At 54.6% G+C, this 20439-nt stretch overlaps 1 protein-coding gene across 11 annotated transcripts in view; it reads left to right on the top strand.

Annotated features, from left to right (window-relative positions):
• Positions 1-4034: 4034 nt before the first annotated feature.
• Ptpru (protein tyrosine phosphatase receptor type U) overlaps positions 4035-20439 on the top strand; it is a 71518-nt gene continuing 55113 nt past the window's right edge. For 5 of the 11 annotated variants that reach the window (XM_058570973.1, XM_046468771.2, XM_058570971.1 and 2 more), the window contains exons 1-2: positions 4039-4203; positions 17989-18120. In XM_058570973.1, coding sequence (XP_058426956.1) covers positions 4131-4203; positions 17989-18120 — 205 coding nt within the window. In that variant the 5' untranslated portion in view covers positions 4039-4130. Of the gene's footprint in view, positions 4204-17988; positions 18121-20439 lie in introns of all 11 variants that reach the window. The other 6 variants (XR_009224337.1, XR_009224336.1, XM_058570967.1 and 3 more) reach the window with 3 other exon arrangements.

Below are 20439 nucleotides of genomic sequence, written 5' to 3'. Positions count from 1 at the left end.
CCTCTGTGCATAAAATCATGAGAGGTCCCATTCAGACCCACTGAATTAGAATCTCAGGGAGAGGACTGGGAGCATACACCCCTACAAGCTCTCAAGAGTATTATGATGCAGGTGGACTAAGGAATAGGCTTTGAGACAGTCAGGGCTTTAAAGGAGAAGGAAGAGGTCCTTTATATGGATTTTGGTGACCTGAAATTCTAGACCCTTTCTGTTGAGGCTGGCACAGCAGAGTACAGTGATGTGGAAACTGGATTGTGGCAAATCTGGCTTTAAGTCCTGGCTCTGTCATTTTGAGCTATTTGATTTTGGGCAAGTCACCTGGTTTCTCTGGCCTTCATTTTCTTATAGTTAAAAATCAAGGGAATAGAGCTAGGGATGTGGCTCAGTTGTAGAACACTTGCCTAGCATATGAGAGGCCCTGGGTTCAATCCCCAGCACTGAAAAACAAATAAAACAAAACAAAAAACCCCCAAACACCTAAAAATTGTGGGATTAATAGTTATCTGTTTCATTGTAGATAAAATGAAATATTATTCACTTGAAGCATTTAGCACAATGCTTGGCACATGGAAGCATTTGAAAACTATTATTAGGGAGTTATTGTAAAGATTAAATGAAAATATCATATGTAAAACATGGAGTAGGGTCTGGCTCATAGTATGCTCAATAGATAGATGTCTGCACTTGTTTTTATTCTTAGAGAAGGAAAATTCATGTCCAACAGGGGGGAAAGACTTGATCCTATAGTTGTATGAAAGCCCCCCCCCCCCACACACACTGTGCACACAAAATCTTGTCCCACTGATCTATTTTTACGGTGACACACAGGCCTACCAAGACTGTTGTAAGACTCTTTAGGTGACATTGAGCTGTTGACATTATCTTTTCCACCACATTGGCTCCCCTGAATCTCTGGGCAGCCCAACTAGGCAGCCTGGAGAATCATCCAATAAGTCTTCTTCCTTGTGGCTCAATTTTCTCTCTTTGCACCTTCCTATAGCCCTTGCTTCTAGTCTAGGCCCTCTGGGTTCCCCCAGGGGCGCAGTTTGAGAACCACTAATTGAAGGGCTCAAGTCCCGTTGTCCAGACCTTGCATTCAAGACTCTTTGCACCTTGACTCCCACCCTGTCTTTGCAGCTTTCTCTGCTGTTGGAGTGTGCACTGCCTAGGATCCAACTGTACCTCAGACTCACCTGTGCCAGTACTTTCTTGTCTTATGCTTCTTGAAGGCTGTTCCTTCTGCCTGAGTTTCCTGCCTTACCTGCCTGGAAAACTCCAGGTTCAGATATCATTTTATTGAGTCCACCTCTGCTGCCTTTGTGTTTTCTCTGGACCAGTGTTATGACCTTTAGGGCACTGTCTCATTTATTGATGCGCCCACGTCCTGCTCCAGGCACATGTAGGGCCATGTTTGGTTCATCTCCATGACACCAGTGCTCAATATGGGGCCTGGCACAGGGTAGGCATCATAAATATTCCATGAGTTGCAGGTAATTGAATTTCCTCATGGCCTGGCACAGACGGTAGTGCCGTCTCCCTTTCCCTAGATTTGGGCTGGTTACTGAGGGCTTGGGCATTCTTTCTTCCTTTCTTGTTCTTCTCTTAAGGATTATAGAAATCTGTGGTCTTTTTAAAGTAAAGCAGAATTTCTCTTTTCATCTGGCCACCTGTTGCTCGTACTGCCTTTTCTTCTCCCATCATAGTCTTTGCTGCCTTTCCTGGCACAAGGAGCAAAGGGATGTGGAATCAGTCAGATCTGGATTGAAGTCCTGGGCTCACCATTTACTAGCTATGTGACCTTGGCCAGTGCCTCATGCTCTCTGAAGCCTCAGTTTCCATACTTATAAAATGAGATCACCAATAAGCTCCTGTAACTGGTTCCTTTCAGAATTCTTTGCAAACACCATCCTTGGCTCTTTCTTCTGTTCATCAGTTTTCTCTCTTTTTCTGGGTGGCTCTGTCTCTTCTCTACTCCAGCATCTATCTCTGTTTCTTATTCCAATCCTTCTTTCTTTCTTTTTTCTTATACATAATTTTTAGTTGTAGTTGGACATTTATTTATTTTTATGTGGTGCTGAAGGATGGAACCCAGTGTCTTGCACGTGCTAGATGAGCTCTCTACCACTGAGCCACAACCCCATCTCCTCCAATCCTTCTTTCTTTGCTCTGCTTCTGTTCCCCTGTGACTGACTCTCTCATTCTCTTTGTAGTTGCTAAGAGAGTTGAAGCCAGGGGTTCTTTACCTCCCCATCCCTTTTTAATTATTTATTTTGAGACAGGTCTTAATATGTTGTTTAGGACCTTGCTAAGTTGCTGAGGATGACCTCAAACTTCCAATCCTCCTGTCTCAGCCTCCTGAGTTGCTGGGGTTACAAGGCTGTGCCACCATGCCCAGTTCCCATTGTTTCTTGTATGACCTGGGGGACATGTGGACCTCTCCAGCTGAACCTGACTTCGCTGTCCTTCCCATTTACTCAATTCCAGCTGCCCTGGTCTCCTTGTCACTCCTCAAACCCACCAGCTTCTGTCTTTGCATGGGTTGTCTCCTCTGGCTGCAGTATTCCTCTCTACTGATTTGCATGAGGCCGGCTCTTCTTATACATTAGATCTCAGCTCCAGTATCACTTGGCATAATGTTACTTTCTCCATGAAGCCCTTCTGGACCACCTTGTCTACAGTAGACCCTCCCTACTCTGTGTTCTTTACCACAGCACTCTACCCATTTCTTTTAGTGTGCATATCACAGGTTGTGATTACATATTTATTTATGATTGCTGTTGGTCTCCCCCACTAGAATGTAAGCTTCACGAAGACAAGTACCATGTCATTTAGCATTTATTAATCCATTCAGGATTTATTGAGCACCAACTATATGCCAGATACTAGGCATTGGGATACAGAACAAAATCTTTCCCTAAGGACTTTGGGAGCTCAGGTTTTAGAGGTGAAGAAAAATGATGAAACCATGAAATCATAGGTACTCTATTTAGAACTACAAAAATTCTTTTCCCCTTAGTGTTCATTCTTCCAAATTTTCTGGTCTGTGAGATAGTGATAAGGGATATATGTCAGAAAATTTGCTTTTTTTCACCTTTTTTTTTGTTATTGTCTTCCCACTGAAAGGTAAACCCCATGAAGATAAGGATATATATTTTTTGTCAGTTTTATTTTTCTATGATTATTTTCTATAGTAATTGTTGAATAAATGACTTAGTACCCCATAGGTATTTGTGAAGTGAAGGGGTTTCCAGATGGTAGGCAGTTCTCAGCTCCTTTTTAGTTCAAGCCAGACAACCTTGATTCAAATCTTGATGGTGCCTAAAACTAATTTGTAACCTTGGAAAAGGTCTCTGTCTCTGTGCAATTTGCTCCACCGTGTAATGGGAATACAGTGGTATAAGCCTAATAGGGTTAGGGTGAAGGTTAAATGATGGGGGAAAGCACATACAGGTGCTTGGTTTTACATAGTAATGGGCAATTAGTTTGCTGATTATTGAGCAAGAGCTTTATTGGAGGAGGCTTAATACTTAACCTGTGTAGCCAGAGGGTAGAGCAGGACCAGTGAGGGTTCGCAAGGGAGGTGGACTTCATGTCATGGAAAGGAAGAGTGTTCTAAAAGCCCGCGTTTCCAAAGGCCCAAAGATGGCTCTTGGCAGGTGATGAGCACCCTCTAAGTATGAATGTGCATTTAGAGGGGCCAAGGTAGAGAGAACTCAAGCTTCGGATAGGACAGAGAAGCAGGTGTCCCTGAATCAGTCCCTGAGAACTCTGCGAGAGCAATGAGGGTGCTCGCTTGAGAACGTTGGTGCCCGGTAAGTGCAGAACAAGTGGGCGTCCAGTCCAGGCCACCCGACCTCTGGCAGGGGTGCCCGAGTGGGGGAGGGGTGTGCCGGGGCTAGCCGGGCAGCAGCGCGCGCCTCCGCCAGCAGGGGGCGCGCCGAGACCGCGGAACGCTGGGCCGGGCCTGACGTCAGCGCCCCGTTCGCTCCGGCTCCCGCTCTGGACTCCGCGCCAGTCCCGCTCTGCGCCGCGCTGCTCCGCTCCGGCTCCGGCTCGCCTCGGGCTCGGCTCGGGCTCAGGCGGCGGCGCCCCCCGCGCCGGGCCCCGGGGCAGGCGGCGGCGTAGTAGCCATGGCCCGCGCCCAGGCGCTCTTCCTGGCGCTTACCTTCCAGCTCTGCGCGCCCGAAACCGAGACTCCGGCAGGTAAGCGCGCGGCGGTCGGACCCAGCTTGCCCCGTGAGCCCCCGGGGCCCGTGGCGCAGCTCGGAAGAAAGTGTGAGTGTTGGGTGCCCGCGCGTTACAGGCGTGCTCCCTGTGTGTGCCTGAGTGTAAGATGTAAGGTCGTGTGTTCTGGGGTATTGTGTGACTGCGAATGTTGTGTGTCCGTAGTTCTGTGCAAGAAGAGGTGCTGTGTGTGTTGTTTGCGAGGATGTTGGGGTAGATGTTGTATACATCTAGGTGTCGATTGTGCGCTGTTTTCTGTGCCTGCCAGGGTATAGCGTTCGTGCGGCCAAGTAGGTTGTGTGTCTGTGTGTGCATTTGAGTTTAATTTTGTGGCCGGAGTTGTATCTGCTAGTGTGTTGCATTTGTTTGCATTTGGTATGCTCTGGCCGGGAGTGCTGTTTGTTGTGTGTCTGAGAATGGGTTGTGTATGTTTTTTGCGTGTGTTGCGAGTGCAATGGATCCCGCCCGAGTGTAGACCCGGGGACGCATGTGTGATGTGTGTGCTTGTGAGATCCGTGTACGTGTGGAGGCGTGGGAACGGGTCCGGAACGTGTGTGCGGGTGCGCCGTGTGCGCGGTGTGTACGTGTGGGAGTGTCTGGGTGTGTGGTGCGCCCCGCCGGGGGCTGTGTGGGTCCGAGCGAATGCCAAGTGTGCGGGGAATGCGTGTGTGGGAGCGTGTCTGGAGCGGATGTGAGTGTGCGAGTGTGTGTGTCGGTGCGCGCTGGCAGCGTGTCCAGGAATGCTGCGAGTGTGGTGTGCGGCTGGGCCGCGGTCGAGTGTGCCCAGGGCTCGAGGGGGCAGGGGTGGTGTGTGCGTGCGCGCGCGGCGCGACGGGCCGGAACAAGTTGTCGCGGCGGTGGCCCTCGGCGGCGCGGGTCGGTGGGCGGGAGGCCCGAGAGGGCGGGCGGGAGGAGGAGGGCTGGGGCCCGCGGCCGGCAACTCCGACATGTCGGGCTGTTTGTTGTTTCGCAAGTTCGGCGCGGCGCTGGCTGGCTGCTGATCCGAGGCGGCGCCGGGGCCGCGGGGCGCCGGGCTGGGAGGGGCCGGCTGCGGGGGGCGCAGGCGGCGGTGGCGGGGCGGGGCTGCGGCGTCGGGGCGCGGGCAGGGCCTGGCCGGCGGCGGCGGGACGGCGCCCCCTCCTGGGGCGCACAGGGGTCCGCCGCGGTCTCCCGGGACGCTCCCTCGGTCGGCTCCGCAACTTTGTGCTGCCTCGGGGCCGGCCGGGCCTGAGTGTGTGTACGTGTGTGAGTGAGTGTGAACGTGTGTCTCTAAGCTCTTTCTGCTGTGTGGCCGCGTTCTTTGGGTGGGCTTTCGGAGTGTGGTGTCTTTTTTGGAGTGGCGGTGTGATTGCGGGTCTGAATGTGTATGCAGAGCTTGGGTCTGTGTCCAGTGCGCGTCAGAGTGTCTTTTGTGGACCGTGTGTCGGGCGTGCCTGCGTATGCCTATGGTTTTGTGTCCCTTTGCTCACCCCGAGCACGGATCGCAGGCCGTCGTCCCTCTCCCGAGGCCTTCCGCGCTCGCGCTCGTGGCCCTGCCGCTGGGTGCGGAGTAACCGGGAGATGCCCGTGGGATCCGGCCGAGACCCGCGCCAGGGCTGACTTGGCCCCTTGGAAGATTCCTCCTGACCGCCTTCCTCGGACATTTATGACACAACCGCCTGCTTGGGCGTCTCGGGACGGAGCTCCCCGGGTCACCGGGCTGGCTGGCCCTGAGCTTGGGCCTTGCCCTGCAGCTCTGGGGTCATCACCCGCAGATTTAGCTTTGACTTCCTGATACCCAAGAGGGTGGCTTAAGCGACAAGCCTCCCAATCCTTTCCCAACTCCTCCCCCATGCCCTGCGGCGATTTGCCCCTCCCCCACCCCAGATCAAACCTGCGGGGGTATTCTACATTCTCCCACCCCCACCACCGTCACCTTGATTTCAAGAACATATCCTAGTGGGTCCCAACTCCTGGCACTGGGGATTGTCAGGATAGGGGTTTGGGAGAGAAACCTAGAGCGACTTACTTCCATCCCTGAAGCCTCAGTTTCTAATCTGCCTGGTGGCCTTAAGGATGCTGCAGATTGTAAAGTAAGGCTCTGTCTATGAGGGCCAGGTAACATAATATGGGTTTGAAGGTTGTCTGTGATTTGAAAGCCAGAAACTGTGATTTGAAGCCAGAAGGACCTGTGTTTAAATTATGTCGCTGTACCCCAGGGTCCCTGGCAGTGTGAGCTTGGGCAAGTCCCTTCACTTCTCAAGTTCCCAGCTCCTGCCTGCCTCTTGCATTTCCTGTGTTGTTTCTCAGCGAATTACTGCAAACCTGGCAGTAATTTATTCCATTGTGCTCCAGCTCATTTGTCCTTCTGGTCACTGGAATTGTGGACAGCAGGAATGAGGGCGAGGCGGCCCAGTGGTTTCAGGTTGGGCAATAAAGGCTTGTCTGAGCAGCCCACCCGTCTCCCCAGGGCTGCAGAAGGGATCTCCAGAGGAAGCCACAAGAGTGGCCGGGGAGGGGACTGTGAGCTCCTGGCAGCCTCCTACCTATTTCTGGTAGCTGGGACATCTAGGTTGGGTACCTGCTTGTTGGAGGCTCCCATCCTTCCACACTATCGCCTCCCGAGCTGGGCTGGTGGGGTGGCCTTTCCTCAGGGGCGGGTCAGCTAGAGTTGCAGGGTGCCTGTATCGCCCTCCTCCTTTTGCTCCCTCCTCCTGGCCACCCTGTTTGCATCCTGTGCCTATCCTTGTGCCCTCTCTGGTCTCCCATCTGTTCCCTTTCCTCCATCCGTAGCCATCTTTCCCCAGCTGGAAGTCTCCATCCTTTTCCCTTCACGGGGCCTGGGTTCTTCCTCAAAGGCATGTTTGAAACCCTGGCCAAGAACCCTCAGAAGGCTCCCCTTGCCTTCAGGGTTAAGTCCTTCTTCTGTGGCTCTATGGCTTGCGCTAGCTCCTGGCCTGCCTGTCCAGCCCCATCTTGTTTTTGATCCTGTGTCTTGGCCAACCCGACTCCCTCACCCACAGCGTGCTGAATGCTTGCTGCCGGCCCACTCCTCTCCACTCCTTGACCATATCGTGTTCCTCCCCAGACTGACTCTCCCACTTTGCAGGTCACCCCTGCAACTTCAGCTCAGATATCACTTCTTCCCTGACTCCTTCCTTGGTTATTCTGTCCTAGACCAGGGGAGGTGGGAGTTGGTTGGATTTTACCCAGCATTGTAATTAGCATTTATTAGTTCTGTCTCCCTTAACTAGACTGTGAGCTCCGTGAGGACAGGGACTGGACACTTCAGAATCCTTAGTGCAGGTGGGAGGCCTGGACCACCTAGTCTAAATAAATATACGTGGCCTGAAAGGATGAGTGAAATCAAGTGGGTCAGGATCCAAGCTGGAGATGCCAGGTGGGGGCGCACTGATTCCACTGAAGGTGGAGATTAAAGAAATAGGTTTTCCCTCTAAGAATCTGGAAAATTCTGCGGGGGGGCTGGTGTTATGTCATGAAAAGGCCAGTGTCACCTGGGAACTGAGTTGAGGAGGTTAAGACCCTGGCAGAGACTAAAGGGAGCAGATCTCTTGCCTGCCCCTCCCCCAGGCTCCCTGCTGGGCACCCCCTCCCCCACCCTCGGCAGCTGGCAGGGCCTGTCCAGTTCCCAGACTCAGCCCTTTGTAATGAGGCCTGGGCGGTTGTTGAGGCTTCGGGAGTCCTAACAGTCCTAACGGTCAAACTGAGCGTCTGAGGAGGAGGGCAGAGGGGGAGGACCCTACATTGGCAGACCCTCCTGCAGTCCCCAGTCCCAGATTTTGGGATGGGCTGGTGAGGTTATAGCCCCTGTCCTGGTGTGGGTGGGTGTGGCCCTGGCATCCAGGCAGCCAGAGTGGGGTGTGTGTGTTTGGGGGAGTGGTGATTGAGGCTGGGACACAGGACATATGTGTGGCTGGTCAGGGTGGCTTGCCCTCTGGTCACCTGGCTTGGTGGGACAGGGGTTTGGAGTCAGGGTAGTGGTGACCAGCTGCAGTGATACCCGGAGCCTGATGCAAGGGTTTCTGGAGATCAAGCCTCACGTTCCCTGAGTTGGTGCGGCGCTGTCTGGGTGGGTGGTGTCTCACTGTGTGGATGTGGGTGTGGGAGCTTCGGGGGTGCACAGGATAGGTTCTGTTTCAGCTCTGTTTAGAGCTGGCTTGCCCAGTGGACTTTCTACAGTGACAGGAGTGTCTGCCTGCGCTGCAGTACAGTGGCGCTAAGTCACATGTGGCTATTACATTTAAGTTAGTTAAAATTAATTAGAATCAGAATTTCGCCCCTCAGTTGCACTAGCCAGATTTCAAGTTCTCAAGAGTAACTTGTTGCTAGCAACTACGGTCGTACTAATTAGCGCAGGTGGAGGACATTGCCACCCTCGCAGGGGGTTCTGTGGACAGCACTGGGCTAGAGGGGGAGGCCCCCAGCAGCTTAGTGAGGCCTGGGCTCCTCAGCGAGTGGAATTCGTCTGCAGGGACCGTCACTCAGTGGTTCTTGGGTGGTTACCTTTCCCTGGCCTCATTATTTCTCACCTGGACGATGGCATTAGATTCTTCTTGGTCTCCTTTCTGCCATTGGCCTCTCTCTGCAATGCCCCCACCACTCTGTGACCAGAAGCCCTTTCTAAGGCAGACATGTAGGGTGCTGCCACTCCCTTGCCCCACACTGATGGCTTCCTGGCACCTGGGGCCACACATGGCAGGCAGGGACCTGTGTGAACAGCCTGTCCTCCTAGACCCCTCTCCCACCCAGCTGCCTTTTGATCCAGATAGATCCTTGTGATCCCGGAGGCTGCTGTGCCCTTCCACACCTCTCTGCCTTTGCCCAGTGTGACTGCTGTTGCTGCTGTTGAGGAACTACCCCCCCCCCCCCCAGTCCAGCTCTACTGTCATTTGCACAGTGAAGCCTTCCCAGTCTGCTCCTGGGGCTGTAAGTCAGGTTCCTTCCTAATGCACGTATGACCACGTGCGGCCCTTGTTTTCTCTCTCCTTTCCCCACTAGACCAGGAGCCCCTTGAGTGCTGGGCTGGCTCTTTGTCACCTCTGGTCTCCAGGGCCTTGAGCCTGGTGGGTGCCTGGTAGGTGTTTGCATGGGTGTGCCCCCTGGGAGAACAGGGAAGGCTTGGAGGAGGTGAGGGAGGTCCTGGGACCCAGAGGGCTGCTCTGCTTCCTCTTGTGGCTCTGGGCGGGGGCTGCCATTGCCTGAAGAAGGCTGGGGACAGGACCCCAAAGTGGCCAACTTAGCAGATCCTGCTGCTGATGACTCAGGAAGTCTTGGAAGGTGTCCATTGTGCAGACTCCAGGGACTAGGGGTGGATGTGAAAGGATGAGGAGCAAGGTGGTTTGCGGGGAGTCACTGACCTTTGGGAGTGTGAAGGCCGCAGCTGGGAGAAAGATTGGGACAAGGTGTTATTGAGGGTTTCTGATCACACCTGGGGTTGGGGTGGTAGGTGGGGGCTAGGAGACAACTGGGAACAGGAGCTGGCTGGTGATGGATATGCATCTCGGCAGTGGGACAGCTGGCAACGAGAGCACAAGTGATGTGGGGGCAACCACTGAGGACTAGGGGAGAGTGGGGAGGGAACAAACGGGGATGAGGGACAGTTGTGGGTTAAGAGGTGACAGCTGGGAGATATGAGAATCCTATCCGGATAGAATAGGGATCTTCACCAAGAGTGGGAAGTATGTTGCTCTGAATGTAGTGTGTGTGTGTGTGTGTGTGTGTGTGTGTCTTTGTGTGTGTGCCTAGAGTGAGGTGGTTGTGAGCATGTGCTTAGGGCCACACCATCTGGGTTCTAATACTGGTTTCACCACTCCTAGCCGTGTGATACTTTGGCTAGTACTAACCTCTCTGGGCCTTATAGTGTTCCCATTTGGGAAATGGGGTTGATAATAGAAAACACTGCAGAGCTTTTGTGAAGAGAGAGAGATTTTTTTCTGGTACTGGGGATTGAACCTAAGGCTACTTAATCACTGAGCTACCTCCCCAGACTTTTTTATTTTTTATTTTGAGACAGGGTCTCACTAAGTCGCTTAGAGTCTCACTAAGTTGCTGAGGCTGGCCTTGAACTTGTGATCCTCCTGCTGCAGCCTGCTGAGCCACTGGGATCCTGGGTGTGTGCCACCATGCCCGACTGTGAGGATGTGTTCTGTGTTTCCATGTTTTCTCTAGGACACGTCCTGTTACATCGGAGGCACCATGAAGTGTCAGCTGATAAGTGTGTTCGTGTCTGCAGGCCTCCTGTGTGCCCAGAAGTTTCTTCTTGGGCTTCTGGCAAAGTTGAGGCTGGCAGCAGTGCCCAGTATGAGGGAGGGGAGGGAGTGGCTGGCCAGGTTGGCTGCGCCTGGCCCTCCTCTCCCACCTCCCTCTTGTCGATCTCACTTCCTGTGCTCAGGGGCTAACCCATAGGTCTCCCTCTCTGTCTCCCTGTCCTGCCCCACACTGCCCTGCCCTGGGCTGGGAGCCAAGGGATGAGCTTTAATTGTCCAAAAGATTTTCAGCAGAATTTAAATTCATTGTTTGTCTGCCAGCACATGGGGCCCTGCTCAGATATAAATACCTGGACAATGTGCTCGGTTCTGGATGGCCTGCCCTGTGGATGACAGTGGCTTCATCCTGTGCCCTTGGAGAGTCATTGGGGTGGAAGATGGTGGAGGGTGGGGGTCAAAGTGGGAGAAACCCACAGGGCAGACGAGGCTTGGTCTCCTGCCGTGGGGTAGCCTGCCCAACCTGGGAGAGCCATAGGCACAGGGTTTTTGGAGGTCCAGGCTCCCTCCCTGCCAGGGCTCCCCAGGGAGACATCTGCAACTGTCCCCACAGCACTTTTGCAGTGTGTCACATTGTTGCCTTACACTACAGAAATGCGCCGCATTGTGGTGGGGCTTCTGGGACCCAGCGTGCTGGCACTGCGCCGCATCTCGCATGGCTGCAGTGGGATCCCTTGCTGGCCTGCGGGAGCTTCTCTCTGTCCCCACTCTGCATGGTTCCATTGTTTTGTGCCTCCACCCTGTAGTCATCCTGCACTGGTCTCTTTGCAGCCCCCTTCTGTGCTGTGGTACTCTACTGGGTGATCACCTGGGAGGCCAGGCCCCCTGGGTTTCTGGACAAAGCCCCTCATGCTGCGCCATATCCAAGACCAACACGTGGCTTTCTATGGGCACAGCGCAGTCATGTCTGCACCACAGAGTATTCCTGCCCCACCCTCCAGTGCCTTGCTGGGCAGTCAGCATTGCATGGGGCATCTGGACTCTCCTGGGCCTTGGGCACAGCTCCTTGGGTTGAAGTACTGTTCTTCCTCCAGCTGAGCTCCCACCACTGCATCTCTGCAGCATGTGGCATCTCTGTCCTGCACTGCATTTTTGCCATAGCACCTGCCCTGCACCTGGCACGTGGGCTGTCCTGTTCCCAGGCCCAGTTCATCTGCATTCCACTGAAGCGGCACCTTTGCTTCACGTAGCACTCCTGACCCACTGCCTCGGTACATGCACTGTGCTGGCTGGTGCCTCCTGGCCCGGCCCTCACACTACCACGACTGCCAGACGCTGCCGCCTATGGTACCTTGGCCTTTGGCTGTTTGTGTTACCACCGTGGAGTTGGCTGGTGTCCTTTCCCAGGTTTCTGTCGGCAGCCTCAGGTGGGCAACTTCTTTGCACAGTGTCCTCACTGCAGTGCACATCTGCCCTTACTGCACGGGGTCAAGGTCAGGGACTGTAGCTTGGGACCACTTTGTTGGCTTTGGGACTGGCCCGGCTTCTTGTGGGCAGCGCTGCTGTTCAGTACCAGCACTGCATCTGTGCACTGCACGGGATGGCAGCTGAGGGCCTCTGCCTGGCACTGTGTCTGCTGGTTATAGGGTTGTGTGCATTCTGCTGGCCCTCTAGACCCAGAGCCCTGGACCTGCGTCTGCCGATCCACGTGGCGTCTTCACTGCATCTCATTTTTGTGCCACTTACTTCCCCTCCCTGGAGTCTGTGTCTGCTCTGCTCCTCTGCTCTGTGTTGCGCTGCTGTTTGGGACTCGGGTGCTACACACAGCAGTGTCCTCTGCATCCTTCCCTTCCCTTCCCTGTGCGTCTCTGATCTGTTCTGCATGCCTGTGCTGGACACGTTCTTTCAGTGAGAACACCTGCTCTGTGCTGGGCCCTGTGTTGGTGTTTGGAGAGGGAGAGGACCCCAGGAGGTCTGGTCTTACCATCCTGCTTTCCTGTACCCATCATGCAGCCCTGAGTGCCAGCCCAGTGCTTTGCAGTGGTGTGCCACACCTTGTGCAGCACTGGGTCATGCCAGTACCTCCAGGCTACGGTGGGGCTCTGACCAGTTCTGCCCTACCAGATGTTGGTGCTGGGGGCTGTGCACTCTGTGCCCCGCCCCCCACACGTAAGATAACCCCATCCTGCGTGTATACAGTGTGACCCTGATGCATGGCACACTCAACACACCATGCTGTGGTCTCACAGTTTCCTCTTCTCGGAACCTCTATAAGGTACAGATTTTCTCAGTGTACGAGTCTGTACAGGCCCTATGCCGCCTACTGTGTACTGTGTCTTTATGTGACAGGGCATTTGCCCTGCAGGGGATTGTGAACTCTGTGCCCACTCTGCACTGCAAAGCCCTCCACTCAGCCCTTCCCCTCTGCTCGTTGTCCAGCCCTGGCCTGTGCCTTCCTCTTATGCTACCGACATGGCTGCCTACCGCTAACTCTGGGATTTGTGCTGCCTGTGGGTCTAGGAGATGGGAGTGGGTCTGGTGAGAGTTCCTCTGCTGTAGTTGGCTTCCTTCCATCCTGGATGGAGATGGCCAGATGTTGGCATTGTTGGACTCTTATGGGAGGTGCCAGGTCAGCTTTTTCTGCCTGTGGCCTGGCTCTGGGGGCTCTCTCTGGCAGCAGTCATGCTGGGCTCTGGGTGGTTAGGGCATCTGGTTGCCAACCGTGTCTGTAATATATTGTTTATCAGTTAGTCAAGGCTCTGGCAACTTTGGTAGCGGTGAGGTGGGCTTCAGGCCCCAGGGCTGGAATCATGGTCCTTGGACTGGGTGCAGCTGGTTAAGCTCAGTGTAGCTGGGACCATAGGATCAATAGGTCTGGTCACTTTTAGCTACCTACATATACAGACAGGGCTTGGAGATGGGAGTACAAGGCCTGCGAGACAGTTCAGGCAGGCAGGAAATGGGGCTCGGGTAGGCCGGCCATGCCCTGCAGTTGGGGTGGAACGACCTGGGTAGGCTGGGTTGGGGGAGAAGGTCCAGGGTAGGATAGGGCTCCCTGGAGGAGGGATGGTGAAATAGGCCAGCGCTGTCACTGGATGATACCTGGGTTCCCCAGACCAGGGTTGGGGCTGAGCCTATGGTTGGGTGAGATCCTAGCCCCCGAATTCACAGTCTGTTGGGAGAAGTTCTATTTCTCCTGGGGCCACCCCTGGGAACTGGATGTTCTATTGACAAACCAAAGGGAATGAAAATCCCATTGCAAACAGGCTCCATTTACTCAGGGTGTTCAGAAAACACTGCGGGTGGCTGCAGGTGCAGTGGGCCCAGGGTGCCATTCCCTGTCTGGAGTGAGAACTTCTAGTCTGGTGTGTGATGCTTGTGGTACTCCCATGCACACGCACATGCACACACATGCACCCATGTGCATAATCCCCCAGCATACTGTGGACACACACCTCCTCTTAGACACATGTCTGCTGCTGAATGTACTGCTTAGCTCCGCCCATAGGCACCATCCATCCACACTGGACCTCGCAGCACCTGCCTGGGAGACCCTTGCTTTTGGACACCCAGGCAGGGCACACCTCTCCCCCAGAAGACCTCTCCCAGTCCTGGGGTCATTCTTCCTCACAAGCATATTCACAAGTGCAGAGGAATGGCAGTGGACCATGGTCTCATTGCACAGGTGAGGAAGCTGGGATTCAGAGAGGGCAAGTCATGTGCCCCAAGTCACAAAGGGATTTAGGGGCATAGTAGGGATAGTATCCTGGTCTCCTGCCTCCGAGGTGATTACTCTGTACCAGCTGTCCTGTCAATCCCACAAGCCAGGCACACGCACCTGTGTGGAAGCATGAACATGGAGGTGTGGAGATCCTCGCGCTTGGAGGCCCCCCTCCCATACTCCTCCCTGACAGCACCCAGTCCAGAGCTGAGCCGGATGCGGGTAAGCCATCCCCTTGCCTTCCCAAATTGTGGTTGACGGTTGCTCAGGCAACCGCCCGCCAGATTGAGGAGATTAGCTGAGGAATGTGGCTGGGCCAGTTTGCACCGAGGCTGGGGGAGCTGAGGGGTCCTGGGTTGCTCCAGCCCACCCTCTCAGGGAGGCCTCCTTAGAGATGGGTGTCCTAGGAGAGGCCTTGGTGTGCCTAACTTATACTGTGTCCCCAAGTCACAGACCAGGCTGGGGAAAGGGAGTGTGTATGAACGTTCTAGTGTGCGGCTGTGTGGGCGTGCGTGTGTTCGTGCAGGGGTGTTGCGCATCTCTCTGAGTGTGATTGGAGTGTGTGCTGATTGCATCCAGAGGGGCCCTTGAGGTCCCTTTCCTTGCCACTTCCTGACATCTGACACCTGGATGGCTTGGTCCTAAGCCCCCTCCTCATCTGTGCCCTGGAGAAGTCATCTTCTTGTGGCTTATGGGATGTATCATTCATTTCACTGGACTCCAGGTGCTTCCCTGCTCAAACACCTACTGTGGCTCCCTAGGTCAAAATGAGGCCAAATGCTCACCGCCTTGGTCTGGCCTCAGTATCCCTCTGGTCTCATCTCCCGTGACTTTAGCCAGCCTGGGCTCCTCTCTGTGGCGGACAGACCATTTTCTCACTGCTTCCTTTGCTTCTGCTGGCCCCTTGCCCCCAGGGTCCTCCCACCTACCTCTCCAGGCTCAGCTCCGTGGCGCCTCCTGCAGGAAGCCTTGCCTCGCACATAGTCGTGACCCTTCTCTGCTTTGTCTCATTCTGTCACCTTTGCTTAGACTGGGAGATCCCTAAAGCAGGTGGAGTCTCATCCTGTGCCTCTAATGGTGTCTGTCACCTGGCAACTGTATTGTACTGTCAGGAAGCAAATGTCTTATGCATGATACTGAGTTAATAATGCACGTGGCCAACAGCATTTCAGGGCCTTATTTTGTTTGTGCCTGGTCTTCTTGAAAAAAAGAGGTGGTTTAAATCTGGTTTTCTATACACTGTAACTGTGTGACCTGGGGCTACATGTCGCTAGTGGTCATGGTGGCGATTGGTGCCCTCTCGTGGTGGTGTTGGTGGGTGTCAGTTCAGGGGGGCTCCTGGTTACCATTCTGGCTCTGAATCCAGAGTCAGATTAGTTTCCCCCACACTAGCAGCCTGCTGCAGGAGTGGGTTCTTTGGCAAGAACTGAGAGTCAGCTGTGGGATTCCTGAGCTTCCCAGGGGATGGGACTTTTCCCAGAGCTCAGAAAGCAATTGTTCCCATCCCTTGTAGGCTAGGGCCTTCCTTGGGGAACTGGCCTCAGAGATGCTACCCACTAAAGACAGGAACTGGAGCTGGGCCTGGCCCAGAGACCCAGGACTGGAGATGGCCAAAGATCAGGGAGAAAGTGTTATTCTGGCTAAGGGGTCACTCTGTGTGGAGTTAGTCAGTCTGAGAGGTCACCCTGGCTGTGGTCAGTTATACAGGTCTCTAGGAAGAGGTCAGGGGTCTCTCCAGCTGAAGTCAGCTGGTCTGCAGTTAGTCTGGTTGTCATTTTGGCTGAAGTCAGATAGTCTGGGGGGTCCTCTGGATGAATTTGGGGTGACCAGAGAATCATCTGGGAGCCACTCTAAGGTTGGTATATCTGGGGCTCACCAACTTGTCTGGTCAGATTGTCTGGAGGATCGTATGACTAGAGTATGACCCTGGCTGGGTCAGACAGTCTGGGGTTGCTTTGAGCAGAGACCTCATTCTGTGCCTTAGTCTGAGACGGTCATTCAACCTGGGAGTCCTGGCAGGCCATGTCACCTGACTCGGAATGGACAAGAGGAACCCAAGGAACTGGCTTTCCCAGGCCTGCCTCAGGGTCCCGGTGAAATGTCCTGGAGAAGCTGCCTGGTCACTCCTGAGGGAACAGGAAGGGCCTGGGCCTCAGTCAGGGCTCCCCATCCTGGCTTTGCTTCCTGGCAATCCTTCTGCCTCAGCGATTGACTGGGACCCCCCTGGGTAGGCCCAGGTCAGGCGGAAGCCAGCTGCCCCCTTCATACAGGAAGCAGTCCCTCTTGCTGGGCTGTGCCATGGGCCTTTTTAGAGGGAGAGCTGAGGCCCTCCCAGTGGGGATGGGGTTAAAGCCTCCCGTAGACCCCGGGGTCTGCTGACCCGGGCTTTTCTAACAAAGGGGCAAAGAGCCCAACCAGGGTCCAGCCCCGTCACTGTTACTCCATCCCGTCCGCTTGGTGCCAGCCTCACGCCCACATCTCGTCCTTTCACACTCAGATGAGGTACAGTAGGAAATGAGACCAGCAAGTGGCGAGCCCCTTTGTTCCTGGCTCTGCTGGTGTGTTCCACGTGTCATTTCACATGACCTGCATAGCCACATGGAGCAGCCACTGCTACAGACGAAACACGGAGCCTCCCGAAAGTGAAGTCACTTGCTGCCTGCTGGGCACGTGCCACTCACTCCCCAGTGACTGACTGCCACCCCCCACCATCCCATCTTATTGAGCTGGGAAGTAGCTCAGGTTTGCCTCGGCTCATATTTCTGGTGGGAAGTGTCATTCTGGGCCCCTGACATGCATTCAAATCCTGCCTCTGTTGCTTGTGTGGGTACAAGTGCCACATAGTCAGAGCTGCTGTTCCCTGAGTGCTTACATGTGCTAACTGCATCCCCCTGATGAATTCTCAGCCACCCCACGTGTGGATGGGGAAACTGAGGCTCAGAAAGAGAACAGCTTGCCCAGGGTCACCAGGGTTGGCAGGTGGCAGAGTCAAGATTCAATCCCAATTATGTCTGATGCCACACCCACCCCTGCCCTGCCTGTTGTACTGTGGACAGATGGTTTCACCCCTGGGGGTCTCAGTCTGCTCATCTGTCAGATGGGGGAAATCCCAGTGTCTGCCAGGCATCCAGGAGCCCCGCAAGTGGAGGCCTAAGTCAAGTGACCTTGGGTGAGGACTAGATCCCCTGGAGCTCTGTTAGTAGGAATGTTCATGGTCCTGACTAAGGTGAGGCCTGAGGGACACTCTGCTTGGTGCTTGGCGTCACACTGTGCTTGTTGAAAGCATGAAATGATTGGTGGTGATGGTTGTCACTGTTAAGGAGATACTGTCAGGCTGCTTAGGGTTCCATGGTCCTCCCCGGCCTGGGCCCCCTGTGCCTGGCACAATGAAGATGGAGGAGTGCTGAGGAGTAGTCAGGGGATCTTGGTTCAAACCCCATCTCTGCCACTAGCTAGCTGTGTGACCTGAGAAAGTCCCTCAGGTTTTTTGGGCTCAGTTTCCTCATCAGTAAAATGGGGATACTTCTAATCCTGATCTGATCAGATGGGCTGTTGTGAGGTTCCAGTGACATAACAACAATGACTGCTGGTCCTTGTTAAGGAGGGTCTTTGGTGGGTGGTTGAGCAGTGGGGAGGTCCTGGGAGGTCCTGGGGGGAAGGTCAGTGGGTGGGGACTTGCTATTCGAAGGGAGCATGAGGGGAGGGCCTGGTGAAAGGGAGGGGGTGGGGGAAGGAGTACAGAAGAGGGAGGGGACAGTGGGGGAACCTGGCAAGTGGCCCAGGAGCCCTCCTGGCCAGCAGCCCTGCCTTAGCCTGGGCTAATGGGCTCTGTCCTCACAGCTGGCTGCACCTTCGAGGAGGCGAGTGACCCAGCAGTGCCCTGCGAGTACAGCCAGGCCCAGTACGATGACTTCCAGTGGGAGCAAGTGAGGATCCACCCGGGCACGCGGGCCCCTGCAGACTTGCCCCGCGGTGAGCCTACGCTCTCTCCATTCCCCTTTGGTCTTTTTCCAGGGGCAGTTCCGCCCACCTGCTGTGGGACCTGGGGCATGTTACTAACCTCTCTGGCCTCATCGGCTTCAGCATCTGTAATGACATATGTGATGCTGAGTGTGGCGCCCTCTGGACACCGTCCACCTGTGCACCTCAGGTTGTTTCATTGGTAGAATGGGTGCAGGTTTAAGTGATCAAAGGCCCTTATTGCTGCAAGTTAAAACCTACTTCCTGTCACTCCCTTGTAGGTTAGTTCAGGGTCTACCCCACTCCCACCGTGTCTTTGTCACTTTTCCCTGAGGGCCTCTGGGTCCTGGTCTCCTGAGGACCCAGATGCTGCTGGAGCAGTGACGTTGGTGGATATTCCTGTGCCCTTCTCTTCCTGGAACTCACAGGAATATCCACCAACCCAACTTCCGCTTTGCTCTGGCTGCTTCAGGATGGGGCACTCTGGGTCTCCTGAGCACTGGACAGGGAGTCAGAGACTAATTACATGGATTCTGATGCTGGCCTTCCACTCAGATGGTGGGCCCGCAGCACTCATTCCAGAGTCATGAAGATAGGGGTCAAATCCTAGCTCCATCATTTGACTAGCTCTGTGACCGTGGGCAAGTCACTTAACTTCTCAGAGCCCCTCTTCTCCTAACTGTAAAGTGGGGGAGAGCAGTAACTCATTTCAAGGGCCATTAGGTAATGCCTACAAAGTGCAGAGCACTTTTTTTTTTAATTTTTGAGGGTATTTGGGGGGGCCCAATCACTGTAGTTGTTTTCACTGGGCACAGAATCAACTGGGAAGTAAGGGAAATATAAGGCAGATGGAGGTTAATTAATTGATTTTATTTATTACTGATAAGGCCTGGGTCACGGGACACAGATAATGTGACCAAATGGGCTTTCTGAGTAGACCCCAGGATTGGACTGCCAAAAGACCCCTTCCCTTTGCCCTATCACAGTAGAGGCCTGGGGTCTTTCCGGCTTAGTTCACAGCAGGGCTGGGACGGCATCTGCTGTCCAGGGTTGTGGGGAGGGCAGCAAACCTTCTCTGTGGGACCAGGATTTGAAGCCAAGCAGTGGGGGGCCCCTCATGGCCTGGCAGCCACACACTTGTCCCCCACTGCTCACCCTGCCTCCCACTTCTGTGCATTTGCTCAGCTGTCCCCATGTTGGGGCATTCATCTGCTTCTGCAGGGCTCTCAGCTCCCTCTCAGACCTCTGAGCTTGTGGGTCTCACAGTCTCATTTGTCTGAGAATCATCTGTGAAGGTACCTGCCATGGAAGGTCCCTGTGTGGGCCTCTCCAGATCCCCAGGGCCCAGCCTCAGCCTGACGCATGGTTGGTGATCAGGAACAGCTGATTTGAATTCAGCTCTTGCAGTCTTGTGGCCTCTGCTTCTCTTTCTCTCACTGAAGCAGAGACCCACTCTGAGAAAGGGGAGACACAGGCTTAGTATTTGGCATGGCCTTTTGCTAGCTCTGGAGGTGGTGGTGATCAAGGTGTTCAGCCTCCACCCTCCTGGTCTCACAGTGCAGGGAAGGTTGGGGCGGGGGGGGGGGGGAGAAGGAAGGAAGGAGACCCATACCCCCAGGAGACAGCAGGAGAAGGAAGAGTGACAGGAACAAAGGGAATAAATGAAAGAGCAGGGGAGGGATGCAGAGGAAGCAGGAGAAGAGGCAAGAGCAGTGTCAGACTAGGAGGCACGGCTGCTCACAGGGCCAGGATGTACCTGTTCCCAGGCGGGGACGGGGACCTGGAGTTTTGTTTAATATCCTGCCAGGACTGATCTGGGAGCTGCCTCCACAGGGCTCCTGGCTCACAGAGATGAATGAGATCTCCTCCAGCCGAGTCCCTGGGGAACCTCCTGGAGCGGGAATCTGAATGTGCTTGTGTTGGCCTGCAGCCAAGCCTGGGAGGAGGCGGCTCTGGGTTGCTGTCGGCCTCCCCTTGGCATCTGCTGGGGCCTCTCCCCTCAGAAGGAAAGCCACGTCCCTGGGAGTGTCCCTGTAGCACACAATCTTGATCTTCAGGGAAGGGTCAGGGCTACCTTTTTCCCCCCGGTTAGAAATCAAGAGAGTGTATGTCCCAGGAATCTAGATTCAGGTGGGGGTTGGAAGGAAGTTAATCCTTTCATTCAATCTCTGTCCCACATATTCATTCAGCTTGGGTTCAGAGCCTGTGCAGGGACATAGCGGAGCTCACAGGCTGGCGGGAAGAGAGACACACTTTATGAATGATCCAGGGCCAGGAGGGAAATGTGGAGGCAGGGCTTTGCAAGCTGTGGCCTCAGAAGATCTGCCATGT

This window comes from Marmota monax, unplaced genomic scaffold (genome assembly GCF_021218885.2).
Source record: "Marmota monax isolate L192 unplaced genomic scaffold, Marmota_monax_Labrador192_F-V1.1 WCK01_AAM20220418_F8-fsc00008, whole genome shotgun sequence".
NCBI lineage: Eukaryota > Metazoa > Chordata > Mammalia > Rodentia > Sciuridae > Marmota > Marmota monax.
This window is presented reverse-complemented; position numbering and strand designations above follow the sequence as displayed.